Below are 25207 nucleotides of genomic sequence, written 5' to 3' on the forward strand. Positions count from 1 at the left end.
TGAATGTTGACCTCTACATCTACCCATCCTTAAGTGGGCTTTATGGTTTAAAGATAACATCACTATTGTTAAAGATCACTATTGTTTTCTTTCATTCCTGACAGATGGGGTGCCTATCATCAATGTACATGAGCATTACTTTAACATAAGTGACACCACTCTCACCCAACCAATGGGCTGTTTGCTCCCGCTGTGATCCCCTAGGTCATTAGAGCCACCAACTCCCCTCAATTATTTATTTTTCACTTTCTGAACTGCATCTTCCAGCGTGCACATGCCACTATATCTATTACAGGAATGACAAACAATCAGTTCAACTCTGTTAGTAGATGCATCAAAAACAGGGACATAAGCTCATATAAACCCAGAGAAGGAGTCTTGTGTAACATATAATGTAGAGCGTTGCTTATTTGCTCATTAGACCCATACGTGAAAATGTTACACAGTCTCTTGGATTCACATATGTGCTGTCAATCTGTATTTGTTAGCACTCGACACTCTTTTTTAATAAGGTAAACACAACTTTTGATGTATTTCTCTCTTTCCATTCTTTACCTAAGCTGGCAGCTGAGATCTTAACCAATGTTTCTTGTGTATTTAAGCGCACAATCAGCAGCAGCAGCAGCAGCAGCAGCAGGAGCAGAAGGGATCTCAGCTCCTGTGTTGGCTGTAGATGAGCTCTCTGAGTTTGACTCAGAGTTTCCATGGCTCTCTCCTGCCTAATTTGATAAATGGAACTTCTTAAGGTCGCTGTCAGGCTCCTCTACCCACGGGAACCCTCCCTCCATTCTCACTCTTCCACCACACCATTTGCTATTGTGGGTGAAAAATGACCAGAGGGTAGGACTGGAAAGTGGAACACCCAGAGAGGGTAGGGGTGGCAGTTGTCCCCAGTGGACCCTGAGTCAACACTTGGTGCTAATGGTCTCTCTAAATTTACGTCCTAATTACCCCCACTTATTGCCCCCAGCTAGCTAACACACTGGCCATGACCTTGATACACAAAGAAACAGGAGGGCACTCTTATAATTGTGCTTGTTCAGTTCTAGTTAAAATCAGCAGTGAGAGAACTTAGTAACTGACAACTTTACTCAGGGATGATGCAAATTTCAACAACCACAATCAAATAGAGGATTAGGAAAAACTAGAAATGGGAATGAAGACATTCTTCTGAGAGAGCATTGTGCATCTGGGCGTTTGTTGGTGCAGCTGACAGAGAGGGAGAGTATTTGTTCTAAGTGCCAGGTCAGAGGTCAGCAAGGGAAAGGAGAATTTTTCACTCATTCACACCAACTCTGTCTCATTATTCAGACCCTTTCCATAATCCCTCAAATGTGTGTTGTCACCACTGACCACTGCCACCACCCTAACAGGCTTGCTGCAAGCGGCTCCACAGCTACAACAACAAACACAACTTCATCATCATTACAGCGGCTTGCAGCATCTGCACAACCCCATCCCACACATAAACATTTGTGCATGCAACGGTCAGCCATGGCCCCAGACAGTGCCTTGGGAAAGAGTATTTTGTAAACTAAGCAAGGAACCAACCAGTGTTTTTCATGTTTTCTAAAATCCCAAGATTAGTGTTGGAGCAGAGATCTAGGCAGAACAGCGCACTGATTTCCTGGAAGGGAAGGCTTATAGTGAAACTGCACAGCAAGAAAAGGGATTACTCATTTTTTTTGTGAAACATAAATGTACGTTTGAAGAAACAGTATAAATTTTGTGCAGCTTAATCATTCAAGAAAGTACAACTTAGCAAAACTGGAAAAACAGATTCTGTCACTTTGTGCAAAGGAAACAGAAAATGATTTATTAGGATGTGTCTTCGGATCTCTGCCTGTCCTCCTACTCACTTTAACCCAACCCAGTATCATTATGACCACCCTGCTCCCGCCTGACCCAGTTTGGACCTACCATACCTGACCCCCCCAGAGATAATCCTGATTATGCCGAAGTGTGTAAGGGGGCCAGGATGAGCTTTCACCTCAGACCCTTTGTGCCCTTTAACCTTTCACCTGTGGCCCTGCAGGGCTATTGAGGGCAGCTGTCTGTGAAAGTGTGTTGAGGGCACGATTCATATCAGACACTCCAGGCTTTTGTTGTCAATCTGCATAGGTATTTACATTGTCTTTTCCAAGAATATATGCCAAGAACCACACGCAAAATGTGAATGTAGCTTCTTTGTTGTGAAAAAGATGAAACAGTTGAATTCATGTCTGAAAAGAAAATCAAAAGACTTCTTGTTCATGTAATTATTCTGTATCCTCTTCTGAGGTGTACAGTACAACATGAACTTAATGAAAGTTGGATTTGCAGACCACAAAAACTAACAGACCTTGCCTATACTTGTGCTTTAATTAACCTTTCCTGTCATCCGAAACGGGAGAAATAGATTTGCTGTAATCTTTCCTTTCCACTCAGGAAGTGAACTCACTAGTTAAATCAATTCTCTGCTCTTGATTTGTGCAGTGGGAGACAGGTGTCCCTGATTTGATGTGAGGATCAGAAAGCTCGACTTCTATTTCTATGTGCGCACACACACACACACAAACACATACGCACAGTCAATGTGTATCAGTAAAAGACAAGCGTGAAGAGCATCTGAGTGACAGCATCCGGAAGCTCAGAGATAAGACGTAATCTGGTGCCAATTATTTCTCCTTGACAGGCACAGGTAAGCAGCAATCAGCTCCAGTGACATGTCTTATAAGTCAATAGTGCTGGAGCCAGTGGGTGGTGAGAGGTTGATTATGAGGCACTGGACGGAGGCAAACAGAAAGCCGTGACAATTTGGGCTGATAAGGCATCGCAGTGCATCCATCCGTCTGATACCTGCAGTGACCTCTCCATCCTGTGCACAGAAATTCAATATGCGCTTGGGATCCTTACAATCCTTTGTGGATATTTATATCAAGTGTCATGGCTAAATAATTTAATAGGTTTGTAATTTTCGTCAGTGCCCTATGAACAGCTGATTTGCAGCTTTTACAGTTAGTGAACTGAAATTCCCACTGACTGAAACTGCAGCCAGCAAACTCTTGTGATGTTGCTTCTTCATTGGCCACCTAGAAACAATTCTGTTAGTAATTCTGAATAAATAGCCACTGATTGTTTTTCTGATGAAGACTGTCTCAATATTTATCCACATTCAAGCATGCATGGCTGCAGACATGCCGCACCAAAGTGGGACCACACCTCTGCTTTATGAGAATGTGAATGTGAGTAGATCTGGGAATTCAGACAGCATGCTGGGAATGCCTGGGCAGGTATGTGGGATTTTCTGCCGCCTGTTTCCTCAACCCCCCCCAAACCACAACCACCTTCTTTTTCAACTAAAATATGCACACACTGACTGCAAGGAAGGAGAGATTTCCAAGACTGATAGTAGCATGAGTATAAGTGGTAGCTGTGTCTAGGAGCCATGTCTGTGTCCATCATCTCAGATTGTGCCTTTGAGGGTGACCCAGGAAAGCTACACCATGATACAAAGCCTGGCCGAGGGGCTGCATACTTTGGCCTCAGAACAGAGCAAATAGTGACTGGGCTGTGGACTGTGTCCAGAGGGATCACAACAACAGGTGGATAGACTGCAAGCTCAGTTTACCCACATATGTCATTCACAATATGTGACAGCTGTGGAAGCAAATTGCGTTTTATCGAATAAAAAACATCTTTATCAAGTTGAATAAGAGACAAAAGGGCAATTTAACTCTGTCTGCCTGTGTCTGGTAGTGGTTAGAAAGGCATTGCTGGGAAACTGTGAGACACCAGATTCCCTGGTCTTTAAAAACAGACACTTTTGCCCTGTCATTACTGAATTTACCAGTTGGTTGTAAATTCAGACACTAGTCTAGGCTGAGGTGCAACACACAGGAATGTTTCTGAGAAGAAGATCATGTGCTGGCAATAGAGTGTATGTGTTCTTTGAGGTGGACTGTTATCTTCCTTTACTCCTTATCTCATCACCACAGGCACAATTTCAAAGAAAATATGTTTTAGCATGTCTCGTCTTGAAAGATGTTTGCTCTGAGTGGTTGCCACTTCATTTTCACAGATTAAAATGGCAAGATGAATAGAGTTAATGGCCTGTATAGGTTTAATAAGGCCATTGTATTTTAGCAGAGGCAGCTTACAGTCTTTATACAGGCTTTGAATGTGCTTCTGAATGAGTCCCATGGTAATCAGTCGTAGATGTTACGAGCTCTTGTAAAAGGAAAAGCAGTCCTGGTTGATACGAGTATTTGTACTTGTAACTCAAAATCCCCCCCATTATGCCCCACACATTATGATCTCCTACCATTACCAGTAAAATAGAGTTAAGAGAGACATATTTTCTATTATTAGTCAGTTGTCTATCATTAACAGTATAAGAATATTCTATTACAGAGTCATTATGCTCTTCTATAACTGTTTCATGGATTTAATCTTAATAGAATTTAGAACATAAGGTTCTTTCATTTCACTTTCTTTTTATTAGTAAATAAGTAATTTTACACAGTGCAAAACAATCTGCTCTGACTAAAATGACCTTACAGTACAACACATGTTTCTTAGCTTTCAGACTTGTTAAAGAGTTGTCAATCTTCTTGTGTCTTGTCGTGTCCTGTTTTTCATGATATACGTGTATAAGATCAATAGGATCATTACTTTGTTTTAGGATAAAATTAGTTCTGCTCCAAGTGTGATAGATATTGATCCCCAGTGATTTCAAAAGAAAGACCAGAAGATAGGGTGAACGACGATTACAGGCTGTCACGTTATCTCTCTGTCAAGTCTGTCTCATCCGTCTGTCTTTCTGACCACACTGAACTTCACAGTGACCTAACCGCAGTCTGACTTGTGACAGCCAGTGACCAGCAGCAAGATACCATTCAGATACCAGCGAGTGTGAATCAGCATGCAGAGGTGATAAATGTGAGATGTCAGCTGGTGACACCTGGTGTCCCTGAAGCTCCAGTGTCACTCGACCACTGGACTACGCCAGAGCAGCTAGCTGCCTGAGTGTGCAGTTGACGAGGGGACAAGGATGGAAAAGAGACAGCGCGGATAACGAGTGTAGCTGCACTGTTCTCTATTTGTGCATGTGGGGTTGTGTTTAGATCCTGATACTGATGCGAACTGCAATATTGGTCTAGTACTACAGTAAATATTCCTTAAGGGGTTGCAGCCGCTCGCAAGAAGCTCGTGCTCCTTCTCCCATTACTCCCTTTTGACTTAATTTCAACAATGACTGAAGGCTCCGTGTTTGTTGTGAAGGTGTTTGCACCAGCATGGTGGATTGTTGCTTACAATGAAAACCTCTTCTACTAAAGGAGAGCCAAATATAGAGTTTGAAAATGTTTCTGTTATTGCAGGACAAAAGCACAAACTTCAATAATATGTGTGTTTTAAAACTATACATTTATATGGTCACATGACCACAATATGATTCTACTGAATGTTCATAAGCACCTAGGCACTTATAAATTCAAGTCCCACAAAGTGGAAAGGAATATTAAAGCATATTCGTATGGAAGCACCTTATGAGAATTACATGGGTGACAGCCATGTCTATTCCTATTTACTACCTTATCCACTGCACTGCGTCCCATGATGCTGCACCGTGACAGCAGCATTTCACAGTTCCTCAAGGAGCTCAGCACCCCAGAAGCTCAAGAGCTTTCTGGTGGAGGATTCATGTCAGTATTTCAACCTGTTTTGTGCAGGAGAAGAATATCAGGATGCTTTTTTAAATTTATTTTTTTTTATTTCTTGTAAAGTAACAAGTTCTGTTTCATCCTGTCACAGCACAGGAGCTTTATCATAATCACTGAGTTTTACACTTGGCTAAAAAGAACAGGCGGGTTGTGGTTCAGATGAAGTGGAGCATAAACAGGTCCTCGATCTGGTCCTCTAGTTTTCCCTGTGAATTCAACAACACAAGTGCAGGCTCAGCTTCCTCAAGCTGCACTTTCCCAAGCATGGATTGAAAAAGAGCAAGAGGAAGAGAGAAACCTCCTATCGGGTTCTCTAACAGCTCGGGAGGTAATAGGAGGACTAGGAGAAAAAGCTGCTTTTTGTACACCAGATCTCCACTTATCTCCCCTCACACCCTGAGTGTAATTCAAACTCTCACACACATCCCAGTGATCTGCCTGAGCCGTGTGTGAGCCATTTGAGCTGCTTTATTTCAAAATAGTTGAGATGACGAAAAGGCTGCAATGTTATTCGTGATACAATGTGATACTAAGTCTGGAGCGGTTGGTGTCTTCTCTGCTGATATTGAATTAAAGAATTTACAAAAAGAGATTATAGTGAAGGTTGTAATCACCGTCATAGCTTGACAGAACTGATTAAAAGAAGACTGAGACCCAGGGTCAGACTGGCATGTCCTGAACATTATCTGCTATCTGGCCTTTTGTACCAGACATCATGTAAATCAGTACAACTGCAGCTCCTGATGCCGGTAGCAGTCCAATGCAGATGGATCCATCAGAAAAACAAGCACAAGCCAAAATGAATGGTCATTTAAAGGTTTACTTAGCTCCTAACTGTTGCCACACACCAGTGACGGATCTGTTGCTTGTCTTTTGCAATTTAGGTCTGAGTCTTTGCCTTCTTGCCTTTGTCAGGCTCCTCCTAACCAGATTTAGCCTTTCCATAACCCCATAAGAGCAAGATGTAATTGTAATTTTGAGGGGGATAAAAAAAGAACAAAGAGCCTCTGTAAATTAATTTAGGAGAGTCTGACGGTAGATTTGGTTCATCAGTCTATGAACATTAGCATATTGTGCGTGTGGTTTAGATTTATAATCCAAATGGAGAAAATATAACCTCTAATACAGAAAGAATGAAAGGTCTTTGGCAAATGAAAAGGCATTTTTGTGCCAAAAATGGACAGCCTGCATACGTCTCCTGTGGCTACGCCTGCGGTTTATATTTCCCAATGTTATTGTATGGTCCTCTGTCTGGCAGTCCTCTAGGCACAACTTGAACAAAACCATTTATTTTACATTATTTTTACCTCTTTATAGAGTTAAAGTCCACTGGCACGGCTCACCACTTCTCCTTTTTGCTGAATTCAACTGACTATCGGATCCTTCGCATGGACGAGGACCACGACCGCATGTATGTGGGCAGCAAAGATTATATCCTCTCTCTGGATCTGCATGACATCAACAAGGAGCCTCTCATAGTAAGAAATGTCTGATGCAAATATTAGAGTATATGAGTTTATGAGTTTACAGCTAACCAGCGTGTTCATGTCTCCCTGTCAGATCCACTGGCCTGTTGCCCCCCAGAGAAAGACCGAATGTGTCTTGTCAGGGAAAGACACCAATGTAAGTATTCAAGGGATGAGATGGACATTTCTAATAAGATATTTATGTGCTTGATGTTCTAACTTTTAAGGCACTTGTTAGAAAAAAAACGACTGTGATTAATCATAGTAGAACTAATCACGTTGTTCACACACCGATTGCAAATCTTTCAAGTAATTTATGAACCCCGAGTAGGAGTAACACACGCCTAATTTGCTCTCTGATTAAAACTGTGCTGTAAACCTACTTCCTTGTTGACCTGCAGCACATCGTGTAAACAGCATTTGATGTGGTGATACCCTCTTGCAGAATCAAAACTGTGCTTCCAGTGTGGGGGGGGCGTCGCTTTAAATTTGGACATGGCACTGGGGGTCAACAGAGGACATTTTGAAGCTCCCTCCGACGTGCGAAGCTCTTATTTACTGTCTCTGCAGCTCTGATTGCTGATTGCACACAGCTGCCACCAATTAAGCTCTTGCAGGAACTCAGAATGTCATTTTCACAGAGAGCTAAAAACCCGCTGCACTCCCCAAACCTACTGTACATATCTCATACTTACTTTTTAATAAAACCCAGTTGTTTTGGCACAATCATTATTTTACCCTTTGTCGTCCAGACAGGCGGACAAAAATAATTAGTCGCTGGAAGGTAGACGCTTGCCTGAAGTGTTAATTTAATTCACTGCCAGTGCAGCCCCCACAAGGAAAAGGTGGAAACTCATTATTGAGATTCATCTAAAAACCAGATCCCTCTCTTTGGATTTTGTTCACAATCTGACCGTCCTACTCACCCACACTCCTCCCCCTCCTGACACACACAAACACACACACATTCATCATATCCATTTTTGGGGCACCTATAGAGTGATGAGGCTCTGGCTAATAACCCAGCTCCCCCCTCGCTAGTAGAGAGCGCAGGCTGCTGTTTATCCAACTGGAATGCTCATTTATGCGTGTTCGGTAACCACGCGCCTCTGACCTCCTATGACTACTTTGTATTGGCTCCTGTATGCTCATGTGTGCATGTCTAAGTCTTTGTGTGTGTGTTAGTGTGTGAGAGGTAGAATTGAAATTTCACTAAAATAAGACTGCAAGGCATCCTGCGAGTCCTGGTCGCTCTTTAGGGAATGAGAGATGATGACAATTCAGAAGCAATTCAGAGGGGATGTCGGTTCAGGCAGGAGGTCAAAGGCAATCATCCCCACTGTGCTCTCTGTGGGGGGAGCACAACTGTGCGCTGAATAATACACGTAGGCCCACATGCGTAAACACACACACACGCATCTGTCGCGTTACTAAGATCTGCCAAAATGGCTCAGCCCCTCCATCCTGCACACAATCTTTTTTTAATGCTTGTTACATCCTTTCTTTTTCACCAGCTGTCACCAGCAGCCGACATGACGGACTAAACTGACCAGATACGATCGTTTTGTGTAGCTGGAGTTTTGATTTGGGTGGATTGAAACCAGGAAGGCAGACCTGGAAAGTATAGAGCTGTATTCAGCAGCAGCACCTCTTTGTCTCTACTCCAGAATGAAAGTGTTATCCTCGTCTAAAATCCTACTGATTTACTTGTATAATATACTTCCACTTACATGCATAATTATAAATAATACAATACATAAGTGGAAACCAACTAAACCACATCAACACTGAGATTTCACTTCAATGTCTTTATGCCATCTTCTAAAAAGCCCTAATTGGATTTTAAAACCTCTCTTTTACAAAAACCAAAGATTTCACTCAGCAGTCTTGTTTGGTCTGACTAAAATGCTGTCAGGTCTGACAGAACATTGAAATGAGTTTGCCTTCAATCCCCTAGCAAACACACTGCTTTTCTTGGTTTCAGCCACACAGTTATATGGTGTTTGGAAACATTTTCCCTCTGACAGTGTGGTCTGATCTGAAGCCTGAGTCAGGCCAACACACAGAGCCAGGGAACAGAGCTGCCAAACACGAGCTAGCCAACAGCGAAAATGATAGATGTGACGGTTTTAAGCCGTACAGAGGGGTTATTAACCATCAGTGGGGTATTATGTATTATGTAAGCATTTTTTTTCCATTAGATTTTAACGATCCAAATTTCTTTTTAAACCTAACTCTCTAATCCTGTTGGGTTTTGTTTGCTCTCCCTCAGGGGGAATGTGGAAACTTCATTCGTCTGATTGAGCCATGGAACCGGACCCACCTGTATGTGTGTGGAACAGGGGCGTACAACCCCATCTGCACCTACGTGGACCGAGGACGCAGGTCACAGGTAACCAAAGACACAGCCAGGCTGCCATGGGGACACTTTGACCTTTACTCTGCTGCACTACTTAAAGAATCATATCTGTGACTCAATCTAAGGTCGGAGAGTCTCCTTCAGCTCTTGCTCCTCAGTTTCATGGGCTCAGCTTCCCTTCCATCATTTTCTGCTTCTTAGTTTTCATCGATTTGACGGAGTTTCACGGTCCAGAGGTTTCAAAGGAGAAAAAAAAACTCATGGCCACAATTATTATTACAAAATTGCTGCTGGTGAAGTATCTAACTGCCACCACTTAGAGATTATTGCAGCACCAATCTTCTCTTACCACTGGGAATAACAGTGGTGCACATATCTATAGCAAATATCCCTGTATTCCCTCCTCGTAGTCCTCCCTCCCCCCTCACCTGTTTATACACAGCAGAGCCTGTGGTCTGTCTCTCTGTCTGCCTGAGAGCCTCTGAAAGGCCATCATTACTGATGGAGCCTCTCATCCATCACCAACCTTGTAGCTCACCCCTCCCTCCATCCCTTCTCCCATCCCTCCCTCGCTCCAGCACAACAGCCACGCAGAGCTGCAGCAGCTGCCGGCCCAGCTGTAGTCCACACACTTGCATTCACTACTTTGCCTGTTTAGTCTCACTGTTCAAATGACGGGTTCAGATTTCAATGTAAAGGTCAGTCCGCTTTTTGTCATTCAGCTTCTCCCCTAAGGCCCTAAAGCTATGTTACTTCACACTATAAAGATTTTCCTCGGTAAGAGTACATGTAAACAGAAACCAATTGTTCCGAAATTCTTCCGCTTGGTACAAAGAGGGCTTCACGCATTTTAAGTCATCGGTCAACTCTCAGACTTTTTCTCTTCCTGCCTTTTTTGATTCTATATCAGACCTCCTTTTCTGCAGAGTGTATCTCAGTCTATCTGTTGTAGATCTACATTAAAAACCTTTTTACATTAAATTTTGAAAGGAAAAACTTTTTAAGTCATGCTAGTTCAAAGTGTGAGTACTTTTCTATTCACTTGTTTCAATTTGTATGTTTTTATTCACAACACATGAATTTAAATTTGCATGGTTTTTGCATGGGATCTTGCAGCCATGTTTGCATGACAGTAAATCTAATCCAACATGGTCACTAAAAGATGGATGTTACCCACTCTCCTCACTCTTCTTTGACCTCTACTTTGACAACTTTCAAGTTTCAAGTTTTTGTTTTTAGAATTCTTCACCATCATCTTTTTGTTTGCAGTACTTCTTTTTGCACATTGTCCTATTTATGTCGGGGTCATCATCAGGTTAATTTCACTTTGATCTGGCCTGTCAAGTGTCGGTAACGAGATGGCCTACTGTGCCATGTCTCTGTTTTAGGGCTCCCACCTCCTACAAGCGTCCCAATCTGGAGGGAGAACAAGTCGGGCAGCAGACTACAGCACTACATCAGAGCCTTTGGAGGCAAAGGTGGGCTGAAGGGAGTTTTCTAAAGGCCCATCTGTTTGGTGCCCACTTAAGTCCTTAAAATCTGAGTTATTTAGGCGGCTCTCAAACAACTCTACTATGGAAAAATTCACTGTATTATTGTGTGGAAAATATGCTTTGCTCCAGTGACACTCAACACATAAGAGTGTTCCTAAAATGTACCTTTCTCATGCCAGTTGAGCCTTTAATGCCCGCTAAGAGTCGTATCATGTAGACAGTAATAAAAGAACCAAAAAACCTGCACGCAGACAGTAATATGCACTCAGTTTACTAACATTGAGTGCTTCCTCAGGTGAAATGAAGCAGTAATAAACGCCATGCAGACACACAACAACTTGCAGCAAACTTTTCATGACCACCCTTTTTTTTAAATATTATTTTTTAATCTATCTTGTTAAATATTTCAAAGAATGGGTTACAAACACAGCTTTGACACTGTTCTGCTTTCCTTTACATATTTCACACCTGTCAGGCTTCATCTACTAGCTTTGAAGTACTCGACAAAACTCCATGTCGACACATACCCAGTGTTGACACAGATGTTCAAGATGTCCTCTTGCACTGTGGAATAATGAATTCTGGTTTGAGCCGCTAACATCAGAAGCATGCTGGATGAGTTTGGATTGCTCTCAGCATTTTCCTCCACCTCCCCATCTCACTGATAACTGGCTTTGTATGCTTTTTGTTCCCCTCAGCAGAACAGTGCGCTGAGAATCTGTTGTTCAGCGCCCATAGGGTCACAGCTCACACCTCATCATTGCTCTGTTGTGTCCCATCTGATCCCTTTATTACCTTGATGCTACTGCTACCAATTAAAACTTTAACAACAAAGTGTACTTGAAATGCCTTATTCATGCTGCATTAAAATAATACACACACACACACTCTTTAAACACATTGAATCAGTTACAAAAGGGAGTTATTAATGATATTAATATCCATTACAGGAATACATTTTCCGACTTGAACCTGGAAAAGTGGATTCTGGGAAAGGAAAATGTCCTTATGACCCCAAACTTAACAGCGTCTCCGCTTTGATCAGTAAGTATCTGCTTTTTCCCACTTCATCCAAAGAACTTTTTAACTCAGTCGTGCCTCAAGACGACTGTAACACTATTGACTATTGATTCAAACTATCTGTCTATGAAAATCAACACAGTGAAAGTTTAGACAGATGTGTCATGTCACTGGGATGGTTTAGACGTGGTCAGACATTGTGGCTCAGTGACCTCTTAACCTGTTCATGTGTTTGTCTGACGTAAGTAACAGGGACATATGAAACTCAGAGGAAGCTGTAATTTCCTCGGTTTAAATACTTTTTACAGTTCACTAGCTGTGTCTCACTCACCTCCTCCTCACTTTAGGAACGTGACGTGAGGATCAGGAAGTGTCTATCTAAGCACATGTCAAACACGATATCTTCAATTCAAATTAATTCAATTCAATTCAATTCAAATTAATTCAATTCAATTCAATTCAATTCAGTTCAATTTAAATAAATTCAATTCAATTCAGTTCAGTTCAGTTCAGTTCAGTTCAGTTCAGTTCAATTCAATTCAATTCAATTCAATTTAAATAAATTCAGTTCAGTCCCAAATCACAACAGAAATCATCTCAAGGCTCTTTACAGCGTTTCAGGTTTAAGACCTTACAAAATAATCATTTCATTGACCCCTAATCTCTACCACATGAACCCAGCTGACATGAAATTGGCTTGTGCTTTAAAATTGCACAAGTTGAACTAATGAATATGATTATGATATAATTATGAGGTCACCCTTTGTAATCCAAACGTGACAGCTTTTTGGACACGGCTGAACTGAAGTATGGTGTGTTTTGACATGTCTTGTCATCGCGTAAAGCTAAATGTCAAACTACAGCAGCTGCCGTACGTGATATCATTCAGATTTTTATAAAACCGTGTGATAGATACTATGTTCCGTGTTTTAATCTTAAAAATGCTGCCATCCATCACGATTTTACACCTGCAACACAATTCCTTCTTTCACTGTGACTGACAGATGGAGAGCTGTATGCAGGAGTCTACATTGATTTTATGGGGACAGACTCTGCTATCTTCCGTACGCTGGGGAAGCAGACAGCCATGAGGACTGATCAGTACAACTCCAGATGGTTGAACGGTAACGTCGCAACTCACGGCTTGTTCTGCAGCCAGCATAATTTCTTTTACTCTTCTCTCCAGATCATTTTTTAATTTATTATTCCTCAGCTACTTGGGAACATTGCTTTATCAACATCCACATGTAGCCTCCTCATTACCCAGCAAACTGCCCATACCCAGAGCCTATGAATGAGATACTTGATGCTTTTCGTCTGCTTCACGTGACTCAGTGATCATTTGAGTCAAAGCATAAAATGCACTCTGCTAATTGTTGATTGCATGTCTGCAGAGCCTGACAGCAAGGTCAGCAGTGTAGTAGCAGGGGGGAAATACTGAATATCAATAATGAGTCAGAGTAGCCTCCTTTGTCTAATAAACCACGATTGTCATAGCGCTATAAATGCTCATCGGGTGCTTTCAGATTGATGCTGCCAAATCAATCACGGCCTCCCCCATTGCCCCCCCTCCCCCTCGGATCCCAGATTTTCCTCTGACCCTGTTGCCCTGACAACAGTCCCCTGATAGTGGAACACTGAATCAGGACACCTGAGTCCTGCTAATCAGCCATGTGGAATCTCTCAGATATATCTCCCTCCCCCTATGACATGGTTTTTGGTTTGTTTCCATCTGAAATCGTGGGCTGTCACCGTGGGGAGGGGCACCTTGTGTGGGGTGTCCAGTGGTGACCCAGTAAGTCAGCCAGTGGGAGCACACCCTGACGCCATAATGAGGTTTGTCACTGGGAAGAAATAAAGGGCCTAGTTTACAGTAGGATATTTAAAGTGCTGTTCTCTCTTCTGAGAGATTAGTATTTATTTTAGGGCAGTAATTCTTATAAAAAAACTTCTACATTGAATTTCTCAGTCTCATGACCACTCGCAGGCCTCATCATATACAGTATATAGTGATATTTTTACGAGGTTGGATGGATATGATCATTTCTTTAGTGTAGTCACAGACACATTGCTGGAAATTATGGTTCAAATGTTACCTATTGCTGACTCTGGAGACCCTCGTGCAGACTTGATAAATTGTGACTCTGAACAGCTCTTGGCCCTCAGACTTCCCACATTAAGTGTGAATGCAGCTTGTGTGTAAAGCAACATGTGTTGCAAGGCAAGTAATGCTCTTTCCATCTTCCTTCCATTCCTACAGATCCCACATTCGTCCATGCACACCTCATCCCAGACAGCGCTGAGAAGAATGATGACAAGCTTTATTTTTTCTTCCGTGAGAAAGCCTCTGAAATGGGCCAGAGTCCCATGACCCAGTCCAGGATAGGACGGATTTGCTTGGTGAGTTAACACACTAGTCTGCAAACCTCATGTTGATCATCACCATTAAAACTTTATATGCGTCCATTGTGGTTAGTTATAGTGTGTTACCTGTTGTTAGGAGACCCAGAAAGATCACTAATTGCTGAGCGCATAAAAGGAACACGCCCCAATTACCCAGTCTCTTTGCCTCAACAACTAAGTTTGGGAAGTATTCTGTTATGTTTGTTCCTCTTGATGAAATGTTTGACCACCACAGTTTACTTGAGTCCACATTTGTATACTGTACATGCATAGAGATCCATACAAAGCCCGAGCTGTGTTTATTCAGTGATGTAGTGCTGTGGCCTGGGGCTTTGTTTTTCACCAGAGGCTGACAAATAATGGCACAGTGTCCCAAACTTTCAAATCATCTCTACATGGAACGTATCTCTCAAGACGCTCTTGTGTTTGCAATATACATCCTTAAAGTATGTAATTTACAAGCGTCTAAGAGTCTTCAATCTTGCCAGTGGTTTGATGAAGCTGTATTTAGGTGCAGCAGTGCCTCGAGCTAAATGGTTACATCAGCATGCTGACACACTCACAATGACAGTGATGGCAAGTGGGTCTTTAGCAGGTATAACGTTTACGATGTTCACCATCTTAGCTTAGCCGGTATAGTTGGGTCTTGAATGTCAAACAAACCCTTTTGTGGACTGATAATGGGGCTTGTTTTTCCCTGTTTTTTTTTTTCTTTTTATTCTTCCTCTGATTCATGCTCTACACCAAATTTCAAAAAGTCAAGTTGACCAAACTCACATCAGCCATTAATGTCAACACAAAATGTCACAGTAATCCAACCAATAAATGTTAAGACGTTTCAGTCCGGACCAAAGTCATGGATCAACCAACTGGCTTGGCCATTGTTAGTATCATGCCACTAACATGGCTAATAAAAGCCGAATTATATATTTATATCTGTGTCTGGAAGATATGAAAGCATGACCAAAAATCCTTCCCTTTATGATACAGTAGAGGAGATAAAGGTAGACACAGCGTATTTCTACCACCCATGCAAATCCTTTGGACTTAAGTGTATTTCAGCTCATGAATCATTTTCCCATGGCTTCAGTCTTTACCTCAGTAGTAGATATTGGCTGACCCGCCATGCAGATGGGCCAAGCTGAAACACATAGCTGGACTTTGCTTTCACAGGTCCAACAACAACAGTCCCAGTGCAGTTTGTTTGGCCGGTTGATCTAGGTTAGTCAGATGTTGGATGGACTCTATGGGCTTTACGACTACTGTGCGTCTGTGTCTTACAGAATGATGACGGCGGACACTGCTGTCTGGTGAACAAGTGGAGCACATTTCTGAAGGCCCGGCTCATCTGCTCGGTGCCTGGAGCTGACGGCATTGAGACACACTTTGATGAACTGAGTGAGTTTGAGTTATTATTTCTGTCTTTAAGATCCTCCCTCCAATCGTAGCCTTTTTGGAGCATCTCTGACGCTTGCCTTCATCTCTGTATATCGCTGTCCATACCCTCACCGTGCGTCTTGACACTCGAGTCAGCATTTACTGTGTGATCTAAAAGTTGCAACATTTTGAAACTGTGACAAAAATTCCACTTCTACTTTCTTAGAAAAGACGAACTGCAGCCATCTTTTTGAAATACGTAATGCAATCAGACAGATTGCAACATGTACCGAATCTGCTTAGTGTTTCTACTGTATTAGGCACATAAGAAATACATCTGTGAACTGACCTAGCAGATGAAAAGTCTGAATTCTTGCATGAGCGTGTAACCACGACAATGCAAAACAAGGCCCTCCAGATGGACTTCTTGTTGACAGATGCTGTATCAACAACTTTCTCATTTGTAGATTTCACTTCACATTAGTTTTGCATTCTTTCACCGTGATGTTAATCCTCATTATACTCAGATTTTGCAGCAATGTGTGGGCCAACAGCTTACCGTACTGTAGAGACACACCCAGCACACTGTGCTTACAGAGAGTAAAGCAATGCCAGGAAGAATCCTAGAGAAGCTGCAGCTTTAGATAAAGGTATCACTGACTCATGTGTGTTAATCTTGACATGTATATTCCTTTGAACGTTAACTTTACCTTTTCAGGATGAAATGTACGAGCCACTGTCGTTCATATAAGACAGTGATCGTTCTACTTTCAAATGCCATCAACGTGTTTTACAGAGAATTAGTACTTTCATGTAAAAAAGAAACATGAGATTCAAAAGGCACATACAGAGTAATCAAAGTAATGAGTAGCTAAGATAAGGCCAACCTTCCTGTGGATCGCCCTGAAGGGTTTAGAGAGGGGTTTTTAGTATCCTTGAAATTGTGATGACTGGTGGAATGAGCAGCAAGTCTTTGACCACTTTTTACTTTTACTATTCTTCTATTCTACACTATGAATGTGCAGTAACATCCCTTACTCAGATGAGGAGACGTGCACGTCATGCATTAGGAGCGCTCAGTGTCACTGACAGGAGTGCTCTTCTGTCCGTGTTGTTATACGTCGTGCAGCACAGCAGGTCAGCTGTTGCCTCAATGCAGATGAGAACTCGCGGTGAGGCGATTGTGAGTCCTGAGGCGCAGCGTAACATCCCACAGCTCTGTGGTCGGTCTTTCTACAACCACAGACAGTCTGGTAGAAATGTATTCTGTCTCCGGTCCTACTGGTCCTAATGGAGCCCAGCAGAGACATTGGAGTGGTTGTATGAGGACTCAGGGGAGAGAGTGGAGTAGATTTAGATGATGAGGCAGAGCCGGGGCGAACAGAGGAAAAAGCATTGAGCGTTTTACCCAGGGAGAGGAGAAATATAAAGACAGAGAGAAAAAGACACAATCACACCAGGGAGAGGAAAATGTCTGCCAGACAAAAACGAGGCAGAATGTGTAAGCGATAAACTTTTATTGCATTTTCTGAAATGTAATTGTGGAGCAAAACTTTTTTTTTTTATTGGTCACTGTAGTTAAATCATAAATCATATATATATATATATATATATATATATATATATATATATATATATATATACCCCTTCTTTGTAGCTCTTAGCTCTTTCAGAGAAAGACCAACCAAAGATATAATATAATACCTCATCCAGTGGCTATTCACTGAGTGCATTAAGATTTTACTTTTCACTTTTCATCTTATTTATTCCCCATTCTTTGTGTTCTTCCTGTGCTTACAGCAGTCACTGATGTTTCTCTGCTAATGTGACGCTGCGAGTGCCACAAAAGGCCCTGTCTGATCTCGCACATCAGAAACAAAAGTTGCAGCGACACAACTTGTTCCAGTTCTCTACTGATTTATTTCTTTTCTGTTTCACTGTGCTCACTCTGTAGCCAGGAGGTCTGTCAAACTGGCGTCAGATGGGTTTATGAATTTCTACTTTGTTTGCCAGAAGTTAATTTTTGCTTTAGTGTGCAGCCATTACCTGCCATTTTTATACCTTGGAATGTAAGGAGATTTTTTCCTAAAAGCTTTAAAACTTGGGATCAAAAGAGAGTTTGTTGATTTTGCAGAGTCAGAAATGATCTTTTTATGCAGCCAATGTCAGTTTAAGCTTGCATCTGTTTATTTTGCAATCACTAGATAGGAGCCAAGGATTAAATCATTTTGTTACCTTTCACCTTCAATGCTAAATGCAAATTGTGCTTTTGCAGCTTTCTTCAACTAATACTTAAAAGACAAAATCTGAGAGTGGTTTGTCTGATTAAAGCCTAGTTTCACAGTCATAAAAAAGTTATTGTATTACAAAGGAGAAAAGAAAATTAGATTTTCTAAAAACATTTGCAAGTAATTGTTAACTGACACAACTGACTGTTGTGCAAGTGATCTGAGTTTTTTTCACTGGTTTTCCATTGATGCAAAGCAATAAACTGACCTATGTGTGTGGATGAAGTGTTACTCCACTTAACCTGCCAACATCAAATTTATTTCAATTTTCTTTTTTTTTAACTTTACTCTCATTAAACCATCAGAGGATATGCAGGCTTTTCATTTGCCTTTACACTCATTGGATTCATATGGATCCAATTAAAGCCATGTTTCACCAGAGATCTCTATTTCATTCATATTCCCTGCTGAGAGTCAGGAACTGTAGTTTCAGCTTTGGAAAAGTTTCGATTCTCTGTCTCTGGTAACCACAATTCATAAGAAAGTCTCCTCTAACTCCCACTCATACGAAGCAAGATGTTTCCTCACGTAATAATTCAAATTAATGTTGGGTTGCCGTCAGGTGGACTTGTAAACTAATTACATCATATATGATTTGAAACAAGCCTCGGACACTAATATTTGTTTAATAAATATTTGCATACCAAAGCACACACTGAGCTTGTTAATGAAAACTGTCAAAGAGGGTGGTTGGCAGCAGGCAGTCGATTAGCTGTCCATTGTTTACATCAGCAGAAGGTGGGTGGGGTAGAGTTAGACAATAAAGCTGAACGGTTATGGTTAAGGAAAGCCATTCAGTCAAAGCACTAAGCCCCAGAAACAAATGAACGAAACAAATAGACCAACTTCCAGAAAAGATTCACAACTTCCGGCTGACCATCTTGTCACCAGATGGTCCACAAGACGTGTGAGTTTTATCTGCAGGCAGGTGCCTCTTCTCAGATTGTTCTGTTGCAAACTCACACAAAAAGTGAAGATTAGAGAAAAATCCCAAATATAAACACATTTGTATAGCACAACGTTTCTTCTTTTCCACCCCATTAATCTTCTGACAACCCCCAAGATTTATCTTGTGGTCCTTTGGAGGGGCCCTTAAGTTGGTACTAATCAACATAGCTGTACATAAAATAGTTAAAACGAACTATAAATCAACTACAACTCTACAATTCTACATGCAGTGATTAATTTGCAGCCACTTCTGCAATGAGTACTCTTCATTTTGATAGTTAAAACGTGCATTTCCCTGACAATACCCTATGATTGTTACTAAACTGGAAATGTTGTCTTCCTCTATTAGGGGATGTCTATATCCAGCCAACTCAAGATACTAAGAACCCTGTCATCTATGGAGTCTTCTCAGTTTCAGGGTAAGTGACTGACAGCTTTCTCCAACTCTTGAACTTTCCTGCAGTTTGGAGAGAAGGTGTATTTTTTTTTAGTTTCTTCTTCGTCAGATTTTTTTGTCTTTATTTTGACTCAGCCTGAAGGAGTCAGCTCTCTGATATTGAAATGCTGTGTTGCGTATGGCCTGTCAGATTCAGGCTACAAAGACGAGACTGCACTGAAAGTGAATCTTGGAGCCCAGAGGGAGTTGCACTCCTCTGAGAGAGAGACTGAGTGTATGGTTCCTCATAGGTCAGGTTTGATAACAAGTTGTCACTCAACGCGCAGCGTTACAAAACAACCAGACATGTAAATTGAGATTCTGGCTGCACACAAGCAGGGAGAGGTGCTTACTGAGTCATAATAAACATGTTTTGATTAATGTATTTGAGAAACAAATACTGTTATTGTTATATCTTCTCCCTAGGCATTAGGCGCGTTTTAAACCCAGCTGATAAAAACACATGCAGCGCTAATGATAGAGGCGCATGACAGGAGTTACAAACATAGTACACCCACCACACAGCAGCAAACGCCTGGGCTCTGGCGATTCTCTGCAGTACGTGGGTGTTTGTATGTCAGTATGTCAGACAGCTTGACTCTAGTTGAGTTGGTTTGAGAGTGTGTTTGTGCGTCATAATGTTTCATTGCGTTCCTGTAAGAGACTGGCTGAGTACGTGGGAAGGAAGTAGATTCTAGCAGCCGCAGAGAGCACCCACAGTAATTATCCCAGGGAGCGAGTTAATCTGTATCCACTTGCTGCTGCCTCTTTGTGTTCACCTTTCTTCTCCTGCACTCCTCCAGATCCGTCTTCAAAGGCTCGGCAGTGTGCGTCTACTCCATGGCTGACATCCGTATGGTCTTCAATGGGCCGTTTGCCCACAAGGAAGGGCCCAACTACCAGTGGGTGGCATACACTGGGAAGATCCCCTATCCACGACCTGGCACAGTGAGTTATAAACAGCAAACACATCACGTATACACCCCTCCTACCACAAATGACATTGCTTGTCATCCCTCCAAAGAAGGAATTTGGTAAATTGCAGGTTTGAAAGTTAGATCTCTTTTGTGTCAACAGTGTCCTGGAGGCACTTTCACCCCCAACATGAAATCCACAAAGGATTATCCAGATGAGGTTATCAACTTCATGAGAAACCACCCCACTATGTACAACGCTGTATACCCAGTGCACAAGCGCCCCCTAGTGGTCAGGACCAACGTAGACTATGAGTTCACCACAATTGCTGTTGACCAAGTGACGGCTGCTGATGGGAGCTACGAAGTTCTCTTCCTAGGCACAGGTCAGTGGTCTGCAACCTGAGCTGACATCATGCAACCATTGTCCAGTTATATCACATCTCATTAGTTTGTATGGTGTATAATTCTCCAGCCCAGGCTTTACTCAAACATAGATGGTTTCAGTTCAGTATTCTGAAGTTAGTCAACGGTGTTGGAGTTGAACTTAGTTTTCTCTCATGCTTGACAGATCGGGGGACAGTCCAGAAAGTGATTGTCCTGCCCAGAGATGACTTGCAAACAGAGGAGCTGGTCTTAGAGGAAGTTGAGGTCTTCAAGGTCAGTTACCCCACATTATTCTTTATTTATTTTGTATTATTGTTTATTATGTATTAATATTGTATTATTCTTCCCCTCTGACTATCCTGTTGTGGAGTACATGTACAGCATGTGTAATCTAGTTGTTTTCTTATGACAAAAAGCTATTTTTAACTGTCTCATTGCAGGTCCCTACGCCAATAACCACCATGAAAATTTCATCCAAACGGGTAAGCTACCCAGAAACTGCTCGGATAAATAGTTTAACTAAAAGTATGAATAAATTACACAATACTTTACTCATAAAATACATTTTAAAAAGTGTCTGTTGCTCAATTTTTGTTGACCTATGTTTCATTATAGCAACAACTGTATGTAGGATCAGTCTTGGGTGTGACCCACCTGGCCCTCCATCGCTGTGATGTGTATGGGGAGGCCTGCGCTGACTGCTGTCTGGCCAGAGACCCTTACTGCGCCTGGGATGGAAAGTCCTGCTCCAGATACTCGGCCTCACAGAAGAGGTGAGACGCAAGAGCGTATAGACAGACGTGCATGGGTACAAAACATATCTGTTTAGTACAGCCTCTTTTATGTGTGTTGTTTCTGAAATAGTGTTTTGTTTTTTAATATGAAGATGCTGAGCTTTTTATTTTTCTGTGTTGATCTGACTCCTCTAGACGGAGCCGTCGGCAGGATGTAAAATATGGCAACCCAATACGTCAGTGCAGAGGTTATAACGCTAATGGTGAGGATAACTTTGTATTAAACCCATAGTGCATGGTCACACACACACAGGTGTTGTTATTCTAAAGTATTTCTTGGCTACCACTTTAACTGAGCTGTATGTGTCTGCTCACACATTTTGTATATCTAGTTAGGAATAATACATCATTTGAATTCTGTATCTTTTTTTTTTATTTAATAGCCAAAAAGGATACTCCAGAGACAGTTCAGTATGGGGTGGAGGGAAGTACTACATTTCTGGAGTGCCAGGCCAGGTCGCCTCATATGTCGCTCAAGTGGCACCTGCAGAAGGAAAACAGCGATAGGAGGAAAGAGGTGAAAGCTGTTACACTCATGTTTCCACTGCTAGTTGAACAGGTTCATCGAGAGCATGTCTTGTCTGGGCTTTACTTTCAAGTTTTTCAATTTGCTGTTGTCTCTGCCCTTCTGTTCTTTCCAGTTGCGCTCAGAGGGCCGCTTCCTGAAAACAGAACAAGGTCTTCTAATCCGCTCGCTGCAGTCTTCTGACGGCGGCATCTACCAGTGCACATCCACAGAGAAAAACTTCAAACACACAGTTATCAAATTGCAGCTTGTGGTCCTCTCCAGCCGCACCGTCAACAACGCGCTGATGGAGACGGGAAGCCCGGCCCTGCCTCCGCTCCAGTCCAGTGCCTGGACTCCAAGCGCCGGCCAGTATAAGGACCTTTTGACCATCCTCAGCCAGCCGGAGATGGGCCTGATCAACCAGTACTGCCAGGATTACTGGCAGCTTGGAGATGGCAGCCTCGGGGACAACAAAGGCAAAAGCCTGAAGGAGCTGAAAGAACAGAAGAAGCCTCGCAACCGTCGACATCACGATGAGCAAACAACTCCTGCTGAGACATGAGGAGCTGGGCGCGCACCGCATCATCCTCAAACAGCTCTTGTCTGACTTTTTCACACAACTTCCTAAACACTGCAACCCTTCATTTAGGGGAATGACTCTAATGAAATGATTAAAATTCTAATTATCATAAAGGACAAGACAGACACTTCAACCAAAAGCAACAGCATCAAACTGTTTTTATGTAACTGTTGAGGAAAAAAAAAAACACAATATTTATTGTAGGTTGTAAAAAGTACTTCTTTGTATCTATCTAGAAATCATGTTTTTTTTGTGAATAGATAAATCTGTGCAGATATTGTTATTATATAATTATTGGTAGTGTTATTTGTTTATTACAATGTGTTATTATGTTGAGAGTATCTTTATGGTTGGTGTTGTTGAGAAACAGCAACGATAACCCAGGACACTGGGAGTATCCACACATGGATGAGAACTGATGTATGTGTACTCAGAGACTGTTACAGGCGACCATGTTGGATCAATCGACTGCTGGCAGTATTCAGTTTCTAAGCTGGAAACAGGAAGTCGCTGATCTCCTCCAACTTCCCTACATGTCTTCACCAGAACTCTCTATGTATATAATTTTTTTTTAACTGCAAGAGACAAGCTGTTGACATAAAGATGGTGGCATTTAAAGGGACATTCAACGATAATGAATGCTCTTAGACTGCAGCTGTGGCAGTGCGTCACAGTAATACAGGCCCCTTGTGGCAGGTAAGATGTCTCTCCTCTCATGACGTGGTCCAGCCTGGTCTCAAGTCACGATGTTCCATCACTCACCCAAACTCTTCCAACATGTGTGCGTGTGTTTCGTTTGTATATCACATCTCAATGTTGTACCTTTAACAAACGTGATCTCTGTGATAAGCTGTTTTTGTTTGTTTGTTTGTTTTGATTTTTTTTTTCTTTTTTTTGGTCACGGGGGGGTTGTTAATGAGACAAAAACTGAAAATATAACATTGCCTTCTTCTTTCTCTCTTTGGAGACAACAAATTCCAGCAGGCAGCTATATGTGATTTTGTGACAGTTGGTGATACAAATATTTCAGACAACGCACCTTCTGTTGCCAAATTGGGGATCCTGATGAACAGTAAATGCTTCACATGTATCTGTGATATATTAAGCAGTATAATTACACAAGAGAGAGCATGTGGTTTGCATTCCTGACAGTTTGATGCTAAATATTGGTTTCACCAGGTGAATATTGTGTGTGTGGCCAGTTATAAGAAAGTGGCACATTGTTGTTTAGCAGTTCTTGACGACTGGCAGATTTTATTGGTGCCGTGTTAACTGTCTCAACTGGTTAACAACAAAGCTTTTTTCACAGCTGCTACTCTAGTTCTGTTAGTCTAGTGCCATCCTGCTAACAACTGTGCCACAAACTTTGGATTTGTACTGAAACATCCATACAGTAAAAAAAGAAAGGAAGAAAAAGTCACAAATAAAACCACGAGCAAGCTGTTCACCTCCAAATCTGAAGACAAACATGTATCAGTACCCTTCAGAAAAGGTGAATTTTCATTGTGCATGGTATGTACAGTATGTGTATATGGTATTTGTCTACAATGCTATGTTGCTGTGGATGTCAGTGAATGTCTTTCTCGTTGTGGGAATATGGATATACTATCAGGGCAAGAGATGTGTCGACGCCTTTTAATGGTGGGAAATACTGAAAGTATACAAAGGATCAGATTGGGGCTTTAAATGTTCTGTCTCTCTCTCTCTCTGTCTCTCTCTCTCTCTCTTGTTCTCAGAAGTTTTGCAAAACTAATTTGCATCTATTTCAACCATGTGCATCTATTTTATTTTCTCTGCTCGGCAGACTTTTATCTGGGTCATTGAGGTAATGTAAGTAACGTATGATATAATGCACAGTTGATGTTATTGTAATGACTTGTAAAAAATTATTATCTTTTCTTCCTCATCAATGTTGCTGACTAATAAATTAAAGCTCTATATTTTATAATAACACGTGTTCTCTTTTGTTTGACATTGGTGAGCACATAGTCTGCAGGAGTTGTTATCTAAAGCATGGATTTCAATTAATGAATAAATATATCTGTAGAAAAGTCCAGTGCAGTGCTTTTACACATACAGTGCACATACGCATATATAATTGATAGTGAGTAGATTAGGATCCTTAACCAGCGGCAGATTGAGGTCAATGAGACCTGTCAGGTGAAACCGTAAAGCCCTTTAAGCACTTCAGAACTCAGCCTCTAGTCTGCAGAACCGTCTAAGAGTACATTGTCAGTACGTCTCTTTATGCTTGAGGAGGAGAGAGTCTGGCTGAGTATTTCATTGACCCCATTAGCTGTGACTGTTGAGTGTTATCCATCCATACCCACCAAAAAAATACAAGACCACACCCAACAGTGAGTAGTTTTCAAACAGAGACTTATCCTGAAGCTGCTGTGTGGTTCAGGTCATGATCGTGCTGAAAAGGTTAACCATCACCCCAGACTTCAGGTCGGGTCCATTCTAGAGATTTTCTTTAAGGACCAAGACCTTTATTAGGCTGCATCCATCCTTCCTTCAGTTCTGCCTAAT

General features: G+C 41.8%; 1 protein-coding gene across 1 annotated transcript in view; it reads left to right on the forward strand.

The window, feature by feature from the left end:
* The window catches only part of sema3fa (sema domain, immunoglobulin domain (Ig), short basic domain, secreted, (semaphorin) 3Fa), a 42324-nt gene extending 17704 nt beyond the window's left edge, over nt 1-24620 (forward strand). The window contains exons 3-19 of the mRNA XM_026348553.1: nt 7020-7180; nt 7263-7325; nt 9441-9560; nt 10916-11005; nt 11971-12064; nt 13045-13164; nt 14301-14440; nt 15727-15841; nt 19406-19475; nt 20296-20440; nt 20570-20792; nt 20978-21066; nt 21234-21275; nt 21409-21566; nt 21723-21790; nt 21971-22104; nt 22229-24620. Coding sequence (XP_026204338.1) covers nt 7020-7180; nt 7263-7325; nt 9441-9560; nt 10916-11005; nt 11971-12064; nt 13045-13164; nt 14301-14440; nt 15727-15841; nt 19406-19475; nt 20296-20440; nt 20570-20792; nt 20978-21066; nt 21234-21275; nt 21409-21566; nt 21723-21790; nt 21971-22104; nt 22229-22657 — 2261 coding nt within the window. The 3' untranslated portion in view covers nt 22658-24620. The remainder of the gene's footprint in view (nt 1-7019; nt 7181-7262; nt 7326-9440; nt 9561-10915; nt 11006-11970; nt 12065-13044; nt 13165-14300; nt 14441-15726; nt 15842-19405; nt 19476-20295; nt 20441-20569; nt 20793-20977; nt 21067-21233; nt 21276-21408; nt 21567-21722; nt 21791-21970; nt 22105-22228) is intronic.
* Nucleotides 24621-25207: the final 587 nt, after the last annotated feature.

Source organism: Anabas testudineus, chromosome 5 (genome assembly GCF_900324465.2).
Source record: "Anabas testudineus chromosome 5, fAnaTes1.2, whole genome shotgun sequence".
Lineage (NCBI taxonomy): Eukaryota > Metazoa > Chordata > Actinopteri > Anabantiformes > Anabantidae > Anabas > Anabas testudineus.